Source organism: Nerophis lumbriciformis, linkage group LG20, assembly GCF_033978685.3.
Source record: "Nerophis lumbriciformis linkage group LG20, RoL_Nlum_v2.1, whole genome shotgun sequence".
Taxonomy (NCBI): Eukaryota; Metazoa; Chordata; class Actinopteri; order Syngnathiformes; family Syngnathidae; genus Nerophis; species Nerophis lumbriciformis.
Window position 1 is genome coordinate 22,255,611 of NC_084567.2, and position 24,771 is coordinate 22,280,381.

General features: G+C 41.1%; 1 protein-coding gene across 2 annotated transcripts in view; it reads right to left on the minus strand.

Annotated features, from left to right (window-relative positions):
* The window catches only part of dennd1a (DENN/MADD domain containing 1A), a 129,285-nt gene that overhangs the window by 59,928 nt on the left and 44,586 nt on the right, over positions 1–24,771 (minus strand). For both annotated transcript variants that reach the window (XM_061980586.1, XM_061980587.1), the window contains 4 exons: positions 20,470–20,570; positions 12,591–12,636; positions 10,079–10,180; positions 8,175–8,300 (listed from right to left, as the gene is read on the minus strand). In XM_061980586.1, coding sequence (XP_061836570.1) covers positions 8,175–8,300; positions 10,079–10,180; positions 12,591–12,636; positions 20,470–20,570 — 375 coding nt within the window. The remainder of the gene's footprint in view (positions 1–8,174; positions 8,301–10,078; positions 10,181–12,590; positions 12,637–20,469; positions 20,571–24,771) is intronic.

Consider the following 24,771-nt stretch of genomic DNA (forward strand, 5'->3'; position numbering starts at 1 on the left):
CCTGCATTTCTCCTGAAGTTGGCGTAGGGAGAATATTATGTCCACTGTAGAGCGCTTGGCGCGAAAGCCGCATTGAGATTCCGGGTAAACGCGCTCAGCAATTTTCTGAAGGCGGACAAGCATGACACGGGCATAGAGTTTCCCTACGAAAGTCAGGAGGGAGATGCCCCTGTAATTGTTACAGTCGCTCCTGTCGCCCTTATTTTTGTAAAGGGTGACAATCTTGGCATCTCTCATGTCTTGCGGTACGGCTCCCTCTTTCCAGCACTGGCAGAAGACATCATGCAACGGCTGCAGGAGGGTGTCTTTACAGCGCTTGATGATGTCTGGGGGGATGCCATCAGTACCAGGTGCTTTGCCAGTCGCTAAGCTGTCGATCGCTTTGTGAAGTTCAGCAAGTGTTGGTTCAGCATCTAATTCCTCAATGATGGGCAGCTGTTCAATGGCATCAAGGGCTGAGGCGACTACAGTGTTCTCACTGGAGTAGAGTTCTGAATAGTGCTCTACCCATCTGTCCATCTGTTTGCCCTTGTCAGTGATAACTTCCCCACTGGTGGTCTTTAGGGGGGCTGTTTTGCTCTGGGTTGGACCTAGAGCAGTCTTGATGCCCTCGTACATCCCTCTGATGTTACCTGAGGTAGCTGCAGACTGGATGGATTCACTGAGTTGTTGCCAGTATTCATTGGCAAAATGTCTTGCAGTTTGTTGCACTTTGCTTCTTGTAGTTCTCAGTGCTTGCAGGGACTTCTCATTTGGGGAGCGTTTGTATTCAGCGAGAGCAGCACGCTTCGCTTCAATGACGGGGGTCATCTCGCTGGACTTGGCAACAAACCAGTCGTTGTTTTTGAAGACCTTCCTCCCAAAGGTTGCAAGGGCTGTTTTCTGAATGGCCTCCCTGAGGTGGCCACATTTCTCGGAGACGGAGTAGTGCTGGTGTTCTTCAGATAGGATGTTGTTGAGGGACTTGGCAAACTTCTACTTTCTCTGGAAGATGCATGCTGGTGGTATCAATGCGGGACTTGCCTTTCTGTTTGGAGTTGTGAAAATGTTTTGGTTGTAGCCTGATCTTGCAACAGACGAGTGAATGGTCGGTGTCGCAGTTTGCGCTGTGGTAACTACGAGTAATGAGCACAAACTTGAGGCTGGCTTGTCGGATCAGGATCATGTCTAGCTGATGCCAATGCTTTGAGCGGGGATGACGCCATGTTACCTTGTGCTGTGGTTTTGTCTGAAAGTAGGAGTTGGTCACGCAAAGGTTATGGTAGGAACAGAACTTCAGTAGCTGTTTCCCGTTCTCATTGACCTTGCCAACACAGACTAACACAGAGGTTGAGAAACCATCCTTTTTTTGTCTGGGTAGCATGGCCTCAAATTGGAGATGTCGAGTCTCATATCAGAAGTTCACGCTCAGTTTCGAACAACTCCAATAAACTCTAAAGGTCACAGCTGGGTGAGACCATAATAACCACATGGAGCAAAGACAAAATCTTAAGGCCCCCCCAAACACCCTTCACACCTTGGCTGCACCGAGAAGTAGTTTTCTTAAAAATACTAAACAGAACAGCTGACAAAGGGCAACTTTTAATTTACTTCTGGCAACGCAAACCAGGCTCCTGCTCCAGTTGTCGAATAACTAAATAATGTACTAATGTGCCATAAACTCCATACCCAGAACCCCTCCCACAGGTCAACTTAAAATACATGGTCAAACGCCTTTACCACGTCTACAAAGCAGATATAGGACCAGTTGGACAAGCCCCCAAGCACCTTTCAGGATCTTTCCAAGGGTGTAGAGCTGGTCCAGTGTTGTACGACCAGGATGAAAACCACAATGCAAGCCTTACGGACATTTTTTTTATTTATCTCCAGCACTCTTAGACTTTCCCAGGAAAACTGAGGAGTGCTTTTTCCCCCAGAGGTTCTGTGCTCAACTTCCACCTCAGTTTGAAGAGATGTATCAACCAAGAAAATCCAACAGTATCCAGAGCCTTGAGGAATTCAGGCAAAACTGATCCAACCCCAAGGAGTTTAAAGACAATCTCAGTCACTGTGATGGACCACCAGGACTCTGTTTCCTCTATGAAAGGTGTGTCAGTGGGATTGAAAAGAGCCTCAAGGTATTTTTACCAGATTAAATTCCAAGCTGCGGTCAGCAGGCTTTTATCTCCACACTGTGGCCACCGCACCGCTTCAGCTTTGTGAGGTATTGGACAGTTTGCAAAAACCTCTTCAAAGCAGTCCAGAAATTAAAGTCCCTCCACACCAGGTTTTTCTTCAATCTCCGCCGAAGCAGTGTGCCGCCTTGTGTTCGCTCTTACAATAACAATATCGCTACAGTTTGATAACTTAACAGGTCACGGAACGTAAATGAAGTATTGGTGACAGTTTTGAATGCATTTTTAAAGTGATTTAGAGGTAGAATTGATTGCTCCCATTAGCTGCATTGCCAGCTACCAATAAGGAGCCAATTTTTACATGTTGGAATGCAAAAATAAAACAAAACTTTTTGTTTTCTTGTCTCTCATAATGATTGTGAACACTAGGCAACATTCCCAAAAATGGGCAGTTCCCCTTTAAAGACTAAGAAACATTTTAATTTCTCATTCTGGATCAAAGCTTCTGGTCCATACTGTGACTGATAATAAAGAAAAACTCTTTCATTGGATAGATGTCTTTGTGTTATTGGTCTCCCTTCACTGTCTAACTGAGGCTCACCCCTGCAGACAGTATAGTTTGTTAAGGACAAACTGTGGTTAGCACAGAAGTCCAATAACATAACACGGCACTGGTTGAGATGACAGAGGCCTTTTCTTCCAAACACACCCTTTCATGTCACTGTGGTTACCAAACATGGGCATTGGCGTCGCCCAGTAGAACCTCAACGTCCCCAGTTGGGATGCTTTCCCTTCTGATTACCAGCCAAATGAAGTCAATAACGTCAGCAGCTTCTTACCACCTAAAAACATTCCCATAATCAAATTAATAATGTTTAAAGCAGGCCTAGAAAAATCTAATCCACGCCTTTGTCTTCAGCAGGTTAAGACTACTGTAATGGCCTTCTCACTGGCCTCTCTGAACAAGCTGTGACCCTGGATTTCCACTGGATGTGTAATGGCAGCAGAATGACGCCGCCACGGTGGTGGACTATTTCCATTTTTATTCAAGTCTATGTGTCAGTGTCTAGCGCCGGCGAAACGTATACGCGCTATACGCAGAGCTTCTATATTTGCCGGTCGAACGCGGTTGTTCAATTAAGATAAAATTTGCTTGTGTTGGACAGGAAGTCAAAGTCATGCACAAACACAATATAAATGATCTGGTTTACTTTCAAAATAAAATACTCTGCTTTTAAGGCAGATTGTATTTTACACTTTGAAACGTCCTAATGGGCGTAGACCGGCATGAAGTCAACTTGGCAAAGGTTTTCAGATGTTCTTTCACCTCCTTGACACAAATTGATAAGGACATGCTGACTTTGGAGGGCAAACATTACAAAAATCATATCACAGGCATATCCTGGGCCTGTGTCAAATACCAGCTGATAGGGGGCCCGGGGAAGCAGGCGAATGGTTAGCGAGAGTTGAATGTTGTTTGCTACAAAAAAATTAATGGTGTCGTTCTGCAAGGCAAAACTGTCGTCTTTTCCCCAAGTCAAGTCAGACGCCTGTCTGTGGGTAATGATGGACGGCAAAGCTCGAGAAAATCTGCGGTGTTGCTGTTTAGCAACCGTTAACGGCAGGACCGAGTTTATTTACTTCTGTTCCTACGGAAGAACAAAATACACTGTTTGTGGTTCGCTCTACTAGAACGCCCATAATCATGTGCTTATGCACAAATGTGCATGATTTCGTGAAGGTCCAAGCTATTTTGTTGCAGGGCAAGCTGCAACAAAATGGCAGTGGGGATTGCCAGATTGCGGATGGCGGCTTCGTTTAAGGGTGGCGCTGTTCTGTTGTCGTTACGCATCCAGTGACAATCCGGGGTAAAGAAGCTACAGTACATCCATAATGCAGCTGCTTGAGTCCTGACTAGAACCAGGACATATCACCATATTAGTCCAGTGCTGAGGTCAGTAGAATAATATGACTTCCTGTTTCTCAGACAATATATAAAACCCAAAACCAGTGAAGTTGGCAAGTTGTGTAATTTGTCAATGAAAACAGAATACAATGATTTGCAAATCCTATTCAACTTATATTCAATTGAATAGATGGTAAATGGTAAATGGGTTGTACTTATATAGCGCTCAGTGTTTCCCACAGGACAGGCATCTATTTGTGGTGGTGTGGTCGGGGTGTGGGGGGTGGCGGCGGCAGCGGCGATGACCAAGAAGAACGCGGAGTTGGAATATAATTACAACACTTTATGTACATATTTATATACAGATTTGAACAATTTGTTATTCACTGAAATATATTTATTAATTGTGGTTCTTACAAAAAATATATTTTATAAAATATAAAAGCTAAAATGTCTCTTAAAGCTCTGACCCTTTAATTAGTGCATACATCATCTGTGTGAAGGAGTGAACATCCAACATTAGAATTTATTACTAACGAGCAGAACCGCTCTATGTACAGTGCCGTCTAACCTTAAGCGGCAGCAGCTCAACACATGCAGGGTTCAACGTTAAGGTTTTTTTCTACTTGCCCGACTTCTCAAATCTACTTGCCCCAATATTTTTACTTGTCCTGCCTAGGTTTTTTTCTGGCTGTGTAGTGCTCATGGCTTATATCTTACTAAAATCCTTCCCGTTGACTATTTACAACACTACACAGTATTTATTATTATTATTATTATCTATAATTACATCTAAATGGCATTGCATACATGTAAAATTAAATGCTATTTCACATTATTTGACCAGTAGCAGTTACACCCATCTGAACAGGTCAGCCTCCTGTTTAAAGCCCGATCACAGTTGAAATCTTGAAATGAAGGGCCTATAATGGCCAAAACATTAACCTGGACAACATTTTAACAGCTGGTTGGCTCAGATTTTATTCTTTTCATTGCATTCACATGCTGCAGTGGACAGTGGACAATTTAGCTTCAGTATTAATGCAGTATCTGAAGCACCGTCTCCACGTGTGTTTATTGACAACAGGGTTATAACCTGGACACGTTAGCTCGTCGGTATGGTAACAAGTGACTGTTACTGCGTGCGTCTGCCCCAGCCCCCGAGTCAAACAGCGGCGGTGTTAATGAAGCAGCGTCAGGTTGCTCACCGTCAGTGAAATGCTCGGTGAAATCGCGGTGAAATCGCGGATTAACGTTAAATATATGACGAGCCGCGAGCGATGCAGCTATAACCTATCTCACCTGGTAGAGCACCCGCTGCGGCGACCCAGTTCGATCCCACCTGACAGTCGCTTTGCTCCGCGTCAATCCCCCTTCTCACCCTCTCTCACCCTCCCCCGTCTCTCTCCAGCTGTCCTTTCAAAATAAATGCATTAAAATCCCGAAAATAAAAATTAAGAAAATCCGAGTCGGTGCTGCACACTGCACAGGTTCGGACCACTTTTGAACTTGTTTGCCAAGACGTCTTACCCTCGTACTTTGATCCGGTCGGTCCGTTCTTTTTTTACTTCGTCGTCGTCGTTGTCGTCTTCTTCTTCTGGCCCACCAGGTGAATTAAGTGTTATTGGCGGAGTTACAATGCATAGTAGGCTACCGCCACCTACTGCACCGGAATTGTAACTACAAGCTACATTCACAGACAGAGTCCCATTGCTTTTATGAGCAGTCGAGCGAGTCAAAAGCCGAAAAATCTATTTGTGGCGGACGTAATTCTTTCGTGGCGGGCCGCCACAAATAAATGAATGTGTGGGAAACAGTGGCGCTTTTCTACCTTTTTAAGGAACTCAAAGCGCTTTAACACTATTTCCACATTCACCCATTCACACACACACATTCACACATTCACAAACTGATGGACTACAAAGACAAGATATTTAATGTTCGAACTGAGAAACGTACTTTTTTTTTGCAAATAGAGGCGTGATATCATTGCTTGGAAGGCAACATATGTTGCTCCAAAACCTGTATGTACCTTTCAGCATTAATGGTGCCTTCACAAATGTGTAAGTTACCCATGCCTTGGGCACTAATACACCCCCATACCATTACATATGCTGTTTTTTGAACTTTGCTTATAACAATCCGGATGGTTATTTTCCTCTTTGTTCCGGAGGACACGACGTTCACAGTTTTCAAAAACAATTTGAAATGTGGACTGGTCAGACCACAGAACACTTTTCCACTTTGCATCAGTCCATCTTAGATGAGCTCGGGCTCACCAAAGCCGACGGCGTTTCTGGATGTTGTTGATAAATGGCTTTAGAGTTTTAACTTGCACTTACAGATGTAGCGACGAACTGTAGTTACTGACAACAGTTTTCTGAAGTGTTCCTGAGCCCATGTGGTTATATCCTTTACACAATGATGCCTGAGGGATCAAAGGTACGTAATATCATCGCTTACGTGCAGTGATTTCTCCAGATTCTCTGAACTTTTTGATGATATTACGGACCATAGATAGTGAAATCCCTAAATTCCTTGCAATAGCTCTTTGAGAACTGTTGTTCTTAAAGTGTTGGTCAATTTGCTCACGCATTTGTTCACAAAGTGGTGACCCTCGCCCCATCCTTGTTTGTGAATGACTGAGCATTTTTTATGATCCTAAAATCTGGAATAGACTTCCAGGCCTCATTGTTGGCAATGTTTAAATCTAGGCTGAAAACACTTTTATTTAATTGTGCATACGTTGTGTTTTAATTTGTTTCTTGCATTGAACAAAGGGAGCAGTGTACCAATACAAATGTATTGTGTGTTAAACATACAATTAACCAAAAATCAGATTCCATGACAACTGAAAGTAATTTTTCCTACACTTTTGATTTTAATTTTAATTCCGATTGTTTTATAATGATATTATTTAGTTTTTGCCTTTTTTGTATTTTTATGTAAAGCACTTTGAATTGCATTGTGTACAAATCATGGTCTATAATAGACTTGCCTCGCCATGTCTTAGTATTCTGAGCAGATTGGCGTATGTGCACAAACAGTCACAACCTTTTCCTCTACCCAAAGGCACAGGGAAGTGACACTTGTTCACCAGGGATGATACATATGCACTGAGCCAGGGGGGTCAATGATACAACTCTCCTCTGCAGAAAGTCCCAACGATAGTCACACACACACACCCACTAGGCGTGGTGAAATTATCCTCTGCATTTGACCCATCCCCATGTTCACCCCCTGGGAGGTGAGGGGAACAATGAGCAAGAGTGGTGGTCGCACTCGGGAATCATTTTGGTGATTTAACCCCCAATTCCAACCCTTGATGATGAGTGACAAGCAGGGAGGCAATGGGTCCCTTTTTTAGTCTTTGGTATGTCTTGGTCGGTCGGGGTTTGAACTCACAACCTTCCAGTCTCAGGGAGGACACTTTAACCACAAGGCCACTGAGCAGGTCTTTAGCCTCCCTGAAAGAGTTTGGTTCCAGAGCCAGAATTGTAGATTGAGAATTTTGTTAAGTTTGACCTTCTCTCTCTAGGCAACTTCATTGTGTGCTACTTACAACCTTAATAAACATCCATCCATCCATCCATTTTCTACCGCTTAATCCCTTCGGGGTCGCGGGGGCGCTGGAGCCTATCTCAGCTACAATCGGGCGGAAGGCGTCGTACACCCTGGACAAGTCGCCACCTCATCACAGGGCCAACACAGATAGACAGACAACATTCACACTCACATTCACACACTAGGGCCAATTTAGTGTTGCCAATCAACCTATCCCCAGGTGCATGTTTTTGGAGGTGGGAGGAAGCCGGAGTACCCGGAAGGAACCGACGCAGTCACGGGGAGAACATGCAAACTCCACAAAGAAAGATCCCGAGCCCGGGATTGAACCCAGGACTGCTCAGGACCTTCGTATTGTGAGGCAGACGCACTAACCCCTCTCGCGCCGTGCTGCCTCCTTAATAAACATTTCAACACAAAATTGATCTCAACAATTCAAAACTTCTTGCTGTGAGAACATCTATCAATACGGCACAGAGGTTCATTTAAGTCTGCAAAGGCCTTCTTGCATTATTCTTCACAAGAACACAAAACTCTTGTTCAACTCTTGTTAAATGTGTTATATGCAGTGTGCAATACAATATTCTTACCAACTCAATTCGCAGAGCATTTCTGTAGCTGCCAAACAAAGATGCTTGACTCTTGAGGAAAGCTCGAGCCATACCATCCCCTGGAGTTGTTGAGAACTTTTTCAAACGACTTTTCAGAGATGAGACCTAATTAAAGAACAAAACAGGACAATAATGATTAGTGACTAAAATACTGACATAAAAATGACAGTAGACAGTGGATCCCCGTGAACTCTGTAGACCAAAATTTGTAGATTTTTGATCCAAAAAATAAATGTTTTTAATTGTGGGAACACCTGCACATTAATATTTTTTCTCTTAATTCAGGTTGTTTATGTATCCATTACGAATGTCAGGTGTGAAGCATTGCCAATTTGCAGGGCAAAGAAGAAAAACACAATAACAAATGTCACTTGCACACACTCAAATATTAGGCACCATGATATCACAAAAGGATAAATATACGATAAATCCTTTAGATACCTAAATTGCCATGGGTTAATCAATAACACAATACATGTACAATAATCTATTAAATATTCAATAAATCAATGAATATAAAATTGATCTATTAGATATCTAAAATACCAGGAATTATTTACTATACCGTAGCCTGACTGAGGAGGTTATAAAGCTGTGAATTGTTTTCTTAAGTCTGAGTAATAGTGACATGTATATGGAAGCTGAGACGAGTAGTTTGTGTGTACTGTCAGTGGCTATCTGCAGACGTAAGATCTGATTCTACTGTTGAAGTTGGATGAGAGTGGTTCCTGTTCTTGTCCAATAATTTCTTATACTGAGCTTGATGATCCTACTGAGTTTGTTCCGTAAAGGTGTTGAGTGATCCATACCATGTTATGTTGAATGTCATAAATGACCACCATTTGCTGCTTTCGAGGGAGATGATGGCGGCGCCACAACAGACTAACGAGGCCAGCATCACCACACTCTTCAAACCCAGTGACAATATGTCCTTATCAATAACTATCAGTAATTGTAATTCTTTAATACCAACATTTTAAATATTTACAGCACTCTGGCAACTCCTTTATACCCCATTGTTCTCCTTCCCCATATTCTGCCTTTCCTTCACCGGCCCCTTCTACAGTTTTCCCTGATCAGTCAGTCTAACATCGCTTCTTTCTTGAAAGGCATGGAAATCTAAGCCTGTCTCCTCGACCTAACTTAATCAAAACTGTCTCCCCACCATCCCCCTTCTCATCACATCAATCATCCACACATCTCTCACGTCTTGCTCAGTCCACCCCTCACTGAAACTTGCTGCCATCATCCACATCCTTAAGAAACCTGGTTTAAACCCTGACAAAATGGAAACTGTCTGGCCAATCTCTCTGCTCCCCCCGTAACTGCACTAACCTGTCCAACTTCAAGACTCATGCCAAAACCCACATATTGTATCCAGCTTTTAATTTTTTAAACTTTTAAATATTTAATGTCTAATTATTTTCTGTTTTTAAGTGAATTACTTTCTTCTTTGAGCTTTACTTTTTTGTATTCTAGTACTTCTACTTTTATTGCTTATTGTGTGAGTACTTCATAACATTAGGACAGCTCAGTGTGTCCCTTTGAAAATATTTTGAATTATATGCGATTAGGTAATCTTTTTATTTATTTATTTATTTTTTCAATATACTGTAGCACTTTGAGGTTGTTTGCTCAATGTAAAGTGCTTTTTACAAATAAAATCTATTATTATTATTGTTATTATTAATGATGTAATGCTTTATTTAATATGTTTGTGTTCAGTATTTTGTGAGATGTTGGTTGCATCAGTTTGTGGCGTTATCAGTGTGTGAGTAGATCCATATAGGCCAACAAATTAGGTGAGGAATGACAGTTCTTCCAATCAAAAAGTGAAAGTACTTTGAATTGTATTCACATTTACTCTAGCGCCTGTTCCTTACCACATCCTGGGGTAGACTTTGGAGGTCATTGTAGGGAGTTTCAAGCGTGTTTGTGTCCACATTCAGTACTACTACATCCTCTATTGCCATTCCCCGAACTTTCTAATGAGAAACACAAAACAGAACATAACACACGATACTGGCAAATTGTATCGCACATTGCACAAATCCACTCAAATCTGTGCAACACAGAAGATGACAACAATTTTTACCAACTGATTCAAAATAGTTTAACAATATCAATCTTTTCTAAATACAAAATATGCTCCAATATCCCACCTTGTGTGTGTTGGAGATTTGCAATTACTTTGCATTGAACTGTAGTTTTAAATGGTGAAGAAGTTAGAACAAACACTGGCATTATTTGACAAAATTAAAAAGCAAAAATTAAGTAACAATCCATGGAGTTATACAAGCCCCGTTTCCATATGAGTTGGGAAATTGTGTTGGATGTAAATACAAACGGAATACAATGATTTGCAAATCATTTTCAACCCATATTCAGCTGAATATGCTACAAAGACAACATATTTGATGTTCAAACTGATAAAAAAAAATGTTTTTGGCAAATAATCATTAACTTTAGAATTTAATGCCAGCAACATGTGACAAAGAAGTTGGGAAAGGTGGCAATAAATACTGATAAAGTTGAGGAATGCTCATCAAACACTTATTTGGAACATCCCACAGGTGTGCGGGCTAATTGGGAACAGGTGGGTGCCATGATTGGGTATAAAAACAGCTTCCCAAAAAATGCTCAGTCTTTCACAGGAAAGGATGGGGCGAGGTATGCCCCTTTGTCCACAACTGCGTGAGCAAATAGTCAAACAGTTTAAGAACAACGTTTCTCAAAGTGCAATTGCAAGAAATTTAGGGATTTCAACATCTACGGTCCATAATATCATCAAAAGGTTCAGAGAATCTGGAGAAATCACTCCACGTAAGCGGCATGGCCGGAAACCAACATTGAATGACCGTGACCTTCGATCCCTCTTACGGCGCTGTATCAAAAGCCGACATCAATCTCTAAATGATATCCCCACATGGGCTCAGAAACACTTCAGAAAACCACTGTCACTAAATACAGTTCGTCGCTACATCTGTAAGTGCAAGTTAAAGCTCTACTATGCAAAGCGAAAGCCATTTATCAACAACACCCAGAAACGCCGCCGGCTTCTCTGGGCCCGAGATCATCTAAGATGGATTCATGCAAAGTGGAAAAGTGTTCTGTGGTCTGACGAGTCCACATTTCAAATTGTTTTTGGAAATATTCGACATCGTGTCATCCGGACCAAAGGGGAAGCGAACCATCCAGACTGTTATCGACGCAAAGTTCAAAAGCCAGCATCTGTGATGGTATGGGGGTGCATTAGTGCCCAAGGCATGGGTAACTTACACATCTGTGAAGGCACCATTAATGCTGAAAGGTACATACAGGTTTTGGAACAACATATGCTGCCATCTAAGCGCCGTCTTTTTCATGGACGCCCCTGCTTATTTCAGCAAGACAATGCCAAGCCACATTCAGCACGTGTTACAACAGCGTGGCTTCGTAAAAAAAGAGTGCGGGTACTTTCCTGGCCCGCCTGCAGTCCAGACCTGTCTCCCATCGAAAATGTGTGGCGCATTATGAAGCGTAAAATACGACAGCGGAGACCCCGGACTGTTGAAAGACTGAAGCTCGACATAAAACAAGAATGGGAAAGAATTCCACTTTCAAAGCTTCAACAATTAGTTTCCTCAGTTCCCAATCGTTTATTGAGTGTTGTTAAAAGAAAAGTTGATGTAACACAGTGGTGAACATGCCCTTTCCCAACTACTTTGGCATGTGTTTCAGCCATGAAATTCTAAGTTAATTATTATTTGCAAAAAATAAATAAAGTTTATGAGTTTGAATGTCAAATATCTTGTCTTTGTAGTGCATTCAATTGAATATGGGTTGAAAAAGATTTGCAAATCATTGTATTCCGTTTATATTTACATCTAACAGAATTTCCCAACTCATATGGAAACTGGGTTTGTACAATATATCCACTGCCCAGTTTAATCTGTCCACTGCTTCTCAAGTTTTCTTAAGTATTTATTAAAATATAAAATTATGGTATAAAATACTATAAATAGTTTTTACATTTCTAAAAAATACAGCAGGAGGGAACGATTTAGAGTTAAGGTGTGCAAACATATTCAATTTAATCCAATCCAGAGAGTGCTTGGTACACTGGCTTAAAATAATGTCCTTTGTTCATGTGTGTTGGGGTAAATGCATGAATGTTGCATTAACACAATGAAAGAAGGAATATGATGGCAGGGGATTGGATCCTTGTCTATGTGTCAGAAGTATGAGTGGATGTCTGTAAGCACAAAACATTGAAGTAGTAGAATATTTTCTGACATTATGTGGTAAAACCTCTTTATTGTGCCTTTTACATAAACCTAAGCGAAGATAAGTGCACTCTGTGAGGGAGTACAATTGCTGGATACACACTGCAGTTAGTGCAAGTAAAGTACTTACCTCCATGAGGCTGGAGTGCACTCCAATGAGGTAGGGCATTGGAGCACTAAAAATAAATTAATGTTAGATCATTTTTTGAAATCATCCCTAACATATATTTAACATGCAAGATAAAATTGATAATCTATAAAGCACAAACTATCCAATTCTATCCCTCTTTGATTAGCAGCATGTTTACTAAACAAAATGGTTTGAAAAACACATTTGACATCTGATTACAAGAGGGTCTTGTTTTGCATTGCTATGTAGAGTAGATCCATGCAATTTACGTGGGGGTTACAAACGGAAACCACTTGTAAATGGGGACAAACGCGAGTAATTGAGATGATCGAGTCTATTTTTGACACACGGCCTTCAGTAACTGTCATATAAGTTGCATATATATGTATGTGCTGCTGTTGCTTTAATGACGTTGCGACAGCTGCCGTAAAGGAGGTGCGTTGCTAGCCTGGTTGCTATGGTTTTGCGGTGAGTCGTAAAAGTGTTCCTCACATGTTTTGTACCCTGCTAAAATCTGAGTAAAGTTATTCACTGGATATACCTTTTGTTTTTGAACTTTATTACATGGTGTCAGAAGTAACGGACAATCACGTCGCAGCAAGGAAATGGCCAAGTTTAATCCTCCGGATAGTTTTGCGTTCGACCGACCAAATGAATGGAGAGATTGGAAACAACGTTTCCAACGGTATCGCATAGCAACAAAACTAGCAAAGGAGGACGGCGAAGTACAGGTCAGTTGCCTGATATATGCTATGGGTCCAGAGGCTGAAAACATTTTCAAGTCGTTCGCGTTGTCGGAGGATGATCAGAAAAAGTTTGACGTTGTGTTAGGAAAATACGACGAGTACTTTTATCCCAAACGGAACGTGATCCACGAGCGCGCATGTTTCTACCAGAGAGGACAGCGGCCCGGTGAGAAAGTTGAAATGTTTATAAGAGCTCTATATGATTTATCCGAACACTGTGACTTTGGAGCAGCGAGGTACGACCACATTCGTGACCGCATAGTTGTGGGTATTGTGGACAAAGACCTGTCGCGCAAACTGCAGCTGGAGGCTGGTTTGACGCTAACCCAAACTATACAGACTGTTCGCCAGTCCGAAGAGGTGAATGCACAAGTGCACCAGCAACAAGGAGAGGCGTGCACGGCGGTGCAGGAGATCGCCCGCGGACGTGGGAAATTTGCATATAGAGAAAAACAACAGTGGAGAAATAAAAGGGAAAGTGGACAGCAAGAAGCACCAAAAATGCCTAAATGTGGCAGATGTGGAAAAATACAGCACAAAGACCATGAAAGGTGTCCAGCTCTGAAATCGACATGCCACAAATGCAAAAAGGTGGGTCACTGGGAAATTAAATGTCATAAAAAGGCAGTTAGAGAAGTGACAGAGACAGAACCTGTCTCACAGACTCCATACTTTCTAGGCGCAGTCACCAATATAAACAAAAATAATGACAAGTGGACTGTAAAGATTGTAATTGGAGTGACACCAGTTACATTTAAAATTGATACTGGGGCAGATCTAAATATTATGGAAGAAGAGACATTCAACATGTTATGCCCTAAGCAGCAACTGGTGCAGTCAAATATCCCACCAATGAGCAGTCCTGGGGGTCAGCTGATATGTGTGGGGAAGTTTCAAGCTAATGCAAAGTACAAAGAAAAGCACTACTCATTCCCAGTGTATGTCATCCGCAGCTTAACTGCAAACAACCTGCTGGGCAGAGACACAGCATGTGCAATGGGGTTGGTGAAGCGCATTGAAGAAGTGCACAGTGCATTTGGAGAACATGGAACTCTCAAAACAGACCCAGTTAAAATACTTTTAAAGGACAATGCTGAGCCATATGTGTATACAGCTCGCAGGGTACCCTGCCTCTCATACAGAAGGTCAAAGAGGAGCTACTGCGTATGGAGAAAAATGCTGTAATTGAAAAAGTGACTGAGCCTACAGACTGGTGTGCACCGATGGTACCAGTTGCAAGAAAGAACAACAAAGTGCGCATCTGTGTGGACCTGAAGAGGCTAAACGATTCCGTAAGGAGAGAGAGGTACGTCCTCCCAACTGCTGAGGAAATAACTGCAAAGCTGAGTGGCACTACAATGTTTACATCACTAGACGCTGCCTCAGGGTTTTGGCAGATACCCCTAGATCCCGAAAGCAGTAAGTTAACTACCTTCATAACACCCTTCGGGAGATACTCTTTTAAGCGGCTCCCATTCGGCATCACAAGTGCTCCAGAAATCTTCCAACGGAAAATGGCGGAGACTCTGAATGGCTTGGATGGAGTAGCTGTTTACATGGATGACATCCTGGTGCATGGAAACACTCCAGAACAGCACGACCAGCATCTAACAAAGGTGCTTGAGAGAGTCAAGTCAGCTGGCCTAAAGCTAAACAGAGACAAGTGTGTGTTCAGACAGAAGCAACTTAACTTCCTTGGCCAAGTGATTGACAAAACAGGTGTGAAACCGGATCCCAATAAAGTCAAAGCCATCAGAGAGCTACCACCACCACAGAACGTACAGGAACTCAGACGTGTCCTTGGAATGTTCACGTTCCTGGGAAAATATATCCCAAATCTGTCAACAGTGGGCCAGCCACTTTATGAACTGTTGAGATCCCAAACCGAATGGACGTGGGACCATGCACAGAAGGAGGCGATCCAGCGCATCAAGGACATCCTGTCTACTTCTCCAGTTCTAAAGTTCTACGACGTGAATCGACCTACAACAGTGTCGGCTGATGCTAGTAGCTACGGCATCGGCGGAGTGCTGCTGCAACTACACGATGGAGACTGGAAACCAGTCGCTTATTGCTCACGTCGTCTGTCTGAGGCGGAAACCAGGTACGCCCAGATCGAAAAGGAGTGCCTGGCAAGCGTCTGGGCATGTGGAAGGTTTGAGAAGTACCTTGTGGGCCTTGAGAACTTTAGGCTAGTCACTGATCACAAGCCCTTGGTGCCGCTAATGAACAAGAAAGATTTGGATAATGTTCCGATACGGTGCCAGAGACTGTTGATGAGACTAATGAGATTCAAGCCAACCGCTGAATATGCACCAGGAAAGACTTTGACTGTAGCCGACACCCTGTCGCGTAGTCTACTGCAGAACATGACAGAGGTGACCGACACTCACTCGGATGTGGAATGTTATATTGCAGCCGTTGTTGACAACATGCCAGCTACACCACAAAAGCTTGGGACCATAAGAGCAGCCACAGCAGCTGACAGCAACTTGCAGATGGTGCTTAAATGTGTCAAGTCAGGATGGCCGGACTATGTGGCTGATGTTCCACTAGCCATCAAAGACTATTACCCTATAAGGAGTGAACTGTCAGAGTACAACGGAATCATCACAAGAGGATGTCGCATGATAATCCCAAGCCCTCTAAGAGCAGATGTCCTGGATCGAATCCATGATGGACATCAAGGACTGTCAAAATGCAGAGAGCGGGCTAACACGTCAGTGTGGTGGCCTGGCATCTCAGCTGAAATCAAGCAGAAAATCCAGACCTGTCAGGTTTGTCATGAGATGAGACCCACACAGCGCAAAGAGCCCCTCATCTCGACCCCTCTACCTGACCGGCCCTGGAAGAGAATTGCTATTGATTTATGTGATCATAACAAACATACTTACCTCGTCGTGTCAGACTACTTTTCCAGGTTCCTCGAGATACTCCACATGCCTACAACCACTGCCTCACAGGTGGTGTTGAAGCTAAAAGCAGTATTTGCCAGATTCGGTTGCCCAGACCAAGTAATTAGTGACAATGGGCCCCAGTTCACATGTGAGGAGTTCCGAGAGTTCGCTAGAGTGTACGACTTTGAGCACATTACCTCAAGTCCCCATCATCCACAAGGAAACGGACATGCTGAGAGAGGAGTCCAAATTGCAAAGACTATTCTAAAACAAAAAGATCCTCTACTCGCTCTCATGTGCTACCGCTCTACACCCTGCACCTCCACTGGTGCAAGCCCAGCTGAACTGCTTATGGGCAGGAAGATAAAAACAACACTTCCAACACTTGAGAAAAATCTACTTCCAAGATGGCCTAACCTGAAAACCGTCAGGAGCAAAGATGCAGAGGAGAAGGAGAAACACGCGTTCTACTTCAACCTCCGACATGGAGCAAAGCCCCTGCCGTCGCTGAGACCTGGTGATCCTGTCCGTGTCAAACTGGACAATCAACACGCCTGGGGAACACCCGCTGTCATCACCGCTGACTGCGCAATGCCAAGATCATACATCATCAAGACTCAACAGGGGGCGACATTGAGGCGCAACCGTCGTCACCTGCAACATGTTCCTGAGCCAACTGGAGACACAGCAACTCTACCTCCAGATGGACAGCTACATGACACTGCTCCACAGCAGCCTTCCCCCGTCATTACTACTGACACTGTTTCACCAACACTCAATGCCCGTCCACCAGCTGCGAAAGATGGACTGTACACACGCTCAGGCAGACTGATAAAACCTGTGGTCAAACTGACTCTGTGAAATTGAGAGACTTACCAAAAAAAAAAAAAAAAAAAAAAAGGATGTGAAACAGATACGTTAAATGTTGTGCTTTGATGTTGCTGTTGCTTTGTTGTTCTGAGCAGATTGAATATTGCTTGATTATGGTATTGATTGATTATTGATGCTAGGTGATCTTGTTTTTGAAAACATTGAAAAAAAAAGGGAGATGTCATATAAGTTGCATATATATGTATGTGCTGCTGTTGCTTTAATGACGTTGCGACAGCTGCCGTAAAGGAGGTGCGTTGCTAGCCTGGTTGCTATGGTTTTGCGGTGAGTCGTAAAAGTGTTCCTCACATGTTTTGTACCCTGCTAAAATCTGAGTAAAGTTATTCACTGGATATACCTTTTGTTTTTGAACTTTATTACAGTAACGACTTACCTTCATTTTTTTCCTGTGTTCACCTCACTGAAAGTTTTGAGGTTAGCAACTGTTTACGTTAGTGCTTGCGTAGCCAAACAAACAGGGCCCCGCAATCTTGCACCCTTGTCACTTACTTACGTAGTACCGTATTTTTCGGACTATAAGTCGCAGTTTTTTTCATAGCTTGGGGGTGCGACTTATACTCAGGAGCAACTTATGTGTGAAATTATGAACACATTACCGTAAAATATCAAATAATATTATTTAGCTCATTCACGTAAGAGACTAGACGTATAAGATTTCATCGGATTTAGCAATTAGGAATGACAGATTGTTTGGTAAACGTATAGCATATTCTATATGTTATAGTTATTTGAATGACTCTTACCATAATATGTTACATTAACATACCAGGCAAGTTCTCAGTTGGTTATTTATGCGTCATATAACGTACACTTATTCAGCCTGTTCACAATATTCTTTATTTATTTTAAATTGCCTTTCAAATGTATATTCTTGGTGTTGGGTTTTATCAAATACACTTCCCCCAAAAATGTGACTTATACTCCAGTGCAACTTACATATGTTTTTTTCCTTCTTTATTATGCATTTTCGGCCGGTGCGATTTATACTCCGGAGCGACTTATACTTCGAAAAATACGGTACACAAACGCTGTACTGTATTTGTATCTAGTGGGAGGAAGTAAGTATTTGATTGCTCAATAATTGTGGAAGTTGACACATTAAAAAACGAACAGTCTACAATTTTAATTGGTAGTTTAATTCTAACAGTGAGAGAAAAATCCCATTAAACAAAAGATTTATTGAAATAAATAAATATTTGATCATCAAAACAGGATCTAGTACTTGGTGAAGAAACCCTTGTTGGAAAGTAGAGGTCAGATGTTTCTTAAAGTTAATTGCCAGGTTTGCACACATCTCAGGCCAAATTTTGGACCACTCCTCTTTGCAGATCCTCTCTAAATTCTTAGGGTCTGATTTACTAAGATCCAAATACTACGGAGTAAACAGCGTGTGCAATCTATAAAATAGTGTGTACTAATAGTGGGCGTGTTGCACGCGATTTACTAACACTGCGTGTGCAATTGTAATGTGGTGCAGACCGCCTTATTTAAATGAGGATTTGGCGTGGGGTATCACCACAGAGACACTCATTTACTGCACATCCATATTCTCATGCTCCTTCCTACCTGTGGCGTGTTGCTATGTTTTCAAACAAGCAGGAGACATGTACTATTTTTTTATGGGCATTTTAGAAGCAGTTGTGCAGTGCAACTATAATGAAACCACTTTTTTTTTCCAGCGGAAGGTGCGTCCATTGGAGAGAGGCTGCAAGACGCAAAAATATGCACACTTAAAGACATTTTTTTTAACATAAAAAATATTTGAATATATATTCTATATGAAATAAACGAACAAACAGTAAACGATCATTAAAAAATATTCAATGACACCCAAACGCATAAATAAGTTCTTAAATCATTGAGCAGCTATATACGAATATTTTTTTGGTCTAAATCATGACGCCCGGCCACCTATGGTCAAATGGCCTACATCCTCAGTCGATCAGATCATGTGATTTTACCCTTTTAAGATTTTACTATAATGATATAATGAGAAATAAATTACTAAGGCAATTTTTTAACATGTCTTTGTGACTTAAGCAAGATATAGTAACACTTTTTGAAGGTGTTTACATGAGAGTGGCATGAGCGTGTCATAAACATGACATGGGATGTGTGACACTGTGTGAAGTAACATTAATGCTCATAATCATGTTTACGAAATGCTTGTGAGACTCTTATGTTGACACCTTCAAAAGAAAGTATTACCATATCTTGCTTAATTCACAAAGACATGTTCAAAAAAATTGCCTCAGTCAGATATTTATCTTTATTTGCACAAAGGTGTTATTACTATGCCGATAACCATCCTTTGTCATATCCTTTTTGAGTGAAATGATTAATACATCTCTCATTTAAAATTTTTGGTGATGTTTTTTGTTTCCTGAAAAACTTGAAAAAATCTGTTCTGCAATTCTTTTAAGAGGGTGACAATAATATAAAATGATATTGCTGAGTAGACGTTATGTCTAATATTTTATATACGGTATATATATATATATATATATATATATATATATATATTTTTTTTTTTTTTTTTTTTTTTTTCTGACCGTCCAAATATGTTGAAACATACCAAAGGCGAAGGATCCTCGTCTGTCGAAAACGTGATTCTCAAGTGAATACTTTGTACGGCCAATCCTCAACCGGACTCTGCTGTACCTCGAACAGTCACGAAGTAAACTAAAAGTGAGACTCATGAATTACGGCATAGTGTGCTATCAATGCTTTACTTGGTGACTGTGCTCCCAACTGAATTTCTTCTTATGATCTTTAAACAGATCATAAGAATAGTTGCCCGAGATGGAGAGGTAGTGGTCTGATTGATTGAACATGTGTCTTTTAACATGTTATTTTTTTAACAGTACTGTGTAAAATGTTGAGACAGGTGTTTTTCATACAAGTAACAAGATTGAAGTACTTTTTTAAAGCAGAAGGACTAGTGTGTGTGAGTCAGAATACCTTATTATTAGTACGGGATCAAATACTTATTTCTCTCAATGAAATGCAAACACATTTTTAATATGATTTTTTGCATTCTTTTTTTTTAAGATATTCTCTCTCTCACTGTTAAAATACACCTACCATTAAAAGCATAGAAAGTTAATTTCTTCTTCAGTGTGTGAAAATCAGTGAGCAATCAAATGTTTTCCCCACTGTATGTACATTGTATGCTGTATTTTAACATATTTATGACAGGTATTCAACTTAGGGTGAATGAGACATGTTTCCTGACAGAAATATTGACAATTTTCAGAGAAAAAGGTTTACCAAAAATCTGCCAATTTGCTGAATCTCAAGTAGGTAAGGATAACTGTATCTGCGTAACAAAGCCAGCAAACTCACCAGCAGTAGTCTAACAGATGTTGAGGAAGGACTGGAATGTAAACATGTTGCCAGTGCATTGGATATATTATGGCAGCAGACCCATGGACACAAGCTGTTAACTGTTAACAAGATACAATCAAGTATTAAAGTTCTACATGAATGAGTTTGAAAACATTTGTTTCATGTGTATACGTAAAATACAATACACGCGACACACACACACACACACACACACACACACACGCACACACACACACAGTACAATATATACATTACAACCTTTGTAGAGGTTTCCACTGAACATACAGTTAATTGCAACTCCAGCTTCTTTTTCAAGCACATCATTCAACAAAAGGTGCTCCTTTCATTGCACTAGGTGTGTCAGTAAAGGCTCAGATGTCGCAAAAGTTAAATTTCAAATCCACAATCCAAGTTTTACTATAGAAGTCCCCCTGTAGTCTAACATAGGATGCGGTGTGCACTGGCATCCATTTTTCTTATGTCATATTCATATACAGTATCTCACAATAATCAGTATACCCCAGGGTTTCTTCGAGTCTGCCAAGATACCTGTGGCGGTGGGGGCGTGGTTAGAGGCGTGGTCATCTCCATGTCATTGAGTAATTTGAATAATTTTCTATGATATTTTTTCTTTAAAAATGGCTCAAAAATGTATATAGACATTTAAAAACAAATCCGTTAATAATAATTAGTATTAACATATATTTTTTATCGTTTTGCCACGTTTCCAACTGTAGCTTCTTTTTGTACAATGTTCTTTGTTGAGATTTTTTCATGAGACTTTTAATTAGTTTTTTTTTTTATTAAAACAACTAGCAACAAATCTAGCATCTTTTTACAGGTAAAAGCCAGTAAATTAGAATATTTTGAAAAACTTGATTTATTTCAGTAATTGCATTCAAAATGTGTAACTTGTACATTATATTTATTCATTGCACACAGACTGATGCATTCAAATGTTTATTTCATTTAATTTTGATGATTTGAAGTGGCAACAAATGAAAATCCAAAATTCCGTGTGTCACAAAATTAGAATATTACTTAAGGCTAATACAAAAAAGGGATTTTTAGAAATGTTGGCCAACTGAAAAGTATGAAAATGAAAAATATGAGCATGTACAATACTCAATACTTGGTTGGAGCTCCTTTTGCCTCAATTACTGCGTTAATGCGGCGTGGCATGGAGTCGATAAGTTTCTGGCACTGCTCAGGTGTTATGAGAGCCCAGGTTGCTCTGATAGTGGCCTTCAACTCTTCTGCGTTTTTGGGTCTGGCATTCTGCATCTTCCTTTTCACAATACCCCACAGATTTTCTATGGGGCTAAGGTCAGGGGAGTTGGCGGGCCAATTTAGAACAGAAATACCATGGTCCGTAAACCAGGCACGGGTAGATTTTGCGCTGTGTGCAGGCGCCAAGTCCTGTTGGAACTTGAAATCTCCATCTCCATAGAGCAGGTCAGCAGCAGGAAGCATGAAGTGCTCTAAAACTTGCTGGTAGACGGCTGCGTTGACCCTGGATCTCAGGGAACAGAGTGGACCGACACCAGCAGATGCTGTGGCACCCCAAACCATCACCCAACCATGCAAATTTTGCATTTCCTTTGGAAATCGAGGTCCCAGAGTCTGGAGGAAGACAGGAGAGGCACAGGATCCACGTTGCCTGAAGTCTAGTGTAAAGTTTCCACCATCAGTGATGGTTTGGGGTGCCATGTCATCTGCTGGTGTCGGTCCACTCTGTTTCCTGAGATTCAGGGTCAACGCAGCCGTCTACCAGCAAGTTTTAGAGCACTTCATGCTTCCTGCTGCTGACCTGCTCTATGGAGATGGAGATTTCAAGTTCCAACAGGACTTGGCGCCTGCACACAGCGCAAAATCTACCCGTGCCTGGTTTCCGGACCATGGTATTTCTGTTCTAAATTGGCCCGCCAACTCCCCTGACCTTAGCCCCATAGAAAATCTGTGGGGTATTGTGAAAAGGAAGATGCAGAATGCCAGACCCAAAAACGCAGAAGAGTTGAAGGCCACTATCAGAGCAACCTGGGCTCTCATAACACCTGAGCAGTGCCATAAACTCATCGACTCCATGCCACGCCGCATTAACGCAGTAATTGAGGCAAAAGGAGCTCCAACCAAGTATTGAGTATTGTACATGCTCATATTTTTCATTTTCATACTTTTCAGTTGGCCAACATTTCTAAAAATCCCTTTTTTGTATTAGCCTTAAGTAATATTCTAATTTTGTGACACACGGAATTTTGGATTTTCATTTGTTGCCACTTCAAATCATCAAAATTAAATGAAATAAACATTTGAATGCATCAGTCTGTGTGCAATGAATAAATATAATGTACAAGTTACACATTTTGAATGCAATTACTGAAATAAATCAAGTTTTTCAAAATATTCTAATTTACTGGCTTTTACCTGTATATATTGTACTTGTGTTTAGAGACTCTTTTCAGTCCCTCAATGTCCCGACTAAAGAGATGAGCTCCAGCGAGCATGACGTCACACTTGCTTCACGCTGTTGCACTTTCTCTCTTTAAAAGCCGCCACTGTCCCCTTAATATTTGCACATTTTGTAGATGCCTGTCCGCAGGTATATCTGGGATTTATTAAAAGTATGTCCACATTGAAGACATGCTAACAATGCTCCAGACAATGGCGTGCGTTTTGTTTACATTCGGGAGTGTGGTTTTCCGTCATGAAAGTATTTTTTCCGTGGTCGAGTTTTCAGTACATCACTTGTCTATAGTATAATAATAATAGGTTATATATATATATATATATATATATATATATATATATATATATATATATATATATATATATATATATATATATATATATATATACATCAATTCATACTTTAACAATTAGCTGGTGTTAATGTTTTATGTTCGTGTGGTTTGGATCTGATGCCAGTTTTTCCCATGTTTGCAAACACACTGTCTGTGCTTAAAAGTGATTGGAAGAGAATGAGGAAGGGTTGTGTGTCTGGGGAAGCGCAAACTCACTGAGGCAAAAGTGTTTGCACGGGAGGTAAAACCTGTAGGAATTGTGCTGTTTGTTATCATAAGATTGGTAATAAAAGTAAAAAAATAGCTTCTGACTTTGTGTGATTTCTTCTTGGAGCTACAATACATTATATTACTTACTCATGTCTATTTTACAAACACAACCTCTGCAGCAAATCAGAAATGCTGGCAGCACTCATACATATATTTTACAAATACAGAAGAACTCTGCGTTCAAAGAACTCCGGCTTATTAGTGATTCCCAGAGTCCAAAAAAAGTCTGCGGGCTATAGAGCGTTCTCTATTCGGGCTCCAGTACTATGGAAACAGTTAAACATATTAACATTTCATGAATTGGGTAGTAGAGTACAATATCCTGAAAATCATGTACAAAGTACATACACAAATTCTTCAAATCAACATTCAAAAACAGTTTTGTTAAGAGAGAAAGCAATTATAATCTAACAGGAACTGAGCTCTTTACTAAATCGAGATTTAGAACAGGGATGAAGGAAAAGTATTTTAATCAAATGTGTTAGTTTATGGAACAATTTTGACAGTGAAACAAAACAATCTAAATCTCCTACTGTAATAAAACATGTAAAAATCACAATGAGGAAAATATATGACTTGGGAGTAAATTATTGTTTCCATGTTTAGTTATTTTGTTGTATGTTATGAAATATGTATGTTATAAATATATATACACTGGTTTAGATCATATCTCTCCTACCGCACTCAGTTTGTTTAACTCCGTTTATTCAAATCCCCTCCGTCTAACGTTTCCTCTGGTGTGCCCCAGGGCCCTGTTCTTGGTCCACTGCTTTTTATCATCTACATTCTTCCCCTTGGCAATATTTTCCGTAAATCTAAAATACATTTTCACTGTTAAGCGGATGACTACATTCTAGCCAAAACCAACAGTTTGTCCGTTACTCTCGGCAATTCCTCCATTTTACCCTCCTCCCAAGTTAAGTCTGGGTGTCATCCTCGACAGAACACTCTCTTTTCAAGGTCACATAAACAACATTACCCGGTCTGCTTACTTTCATTCACGCAACATTAATCGACATCGCCCATCCCTAACCCCACATACTGCTGCCATACTGGTCCATTGCCTTGTCACCTCTCGCCTGGACTACTGCAACTCAGTCCTGTTTGGTCTCCCTCACAAGTCACTTCACAAACTTCAGCTTCTCCAGAACTCTGCAACCCGTATAATCACCAGAACCCCTTCAATCCAGCACATCACCCCTGTTCTGCAAGAACTCCATTGGCTACC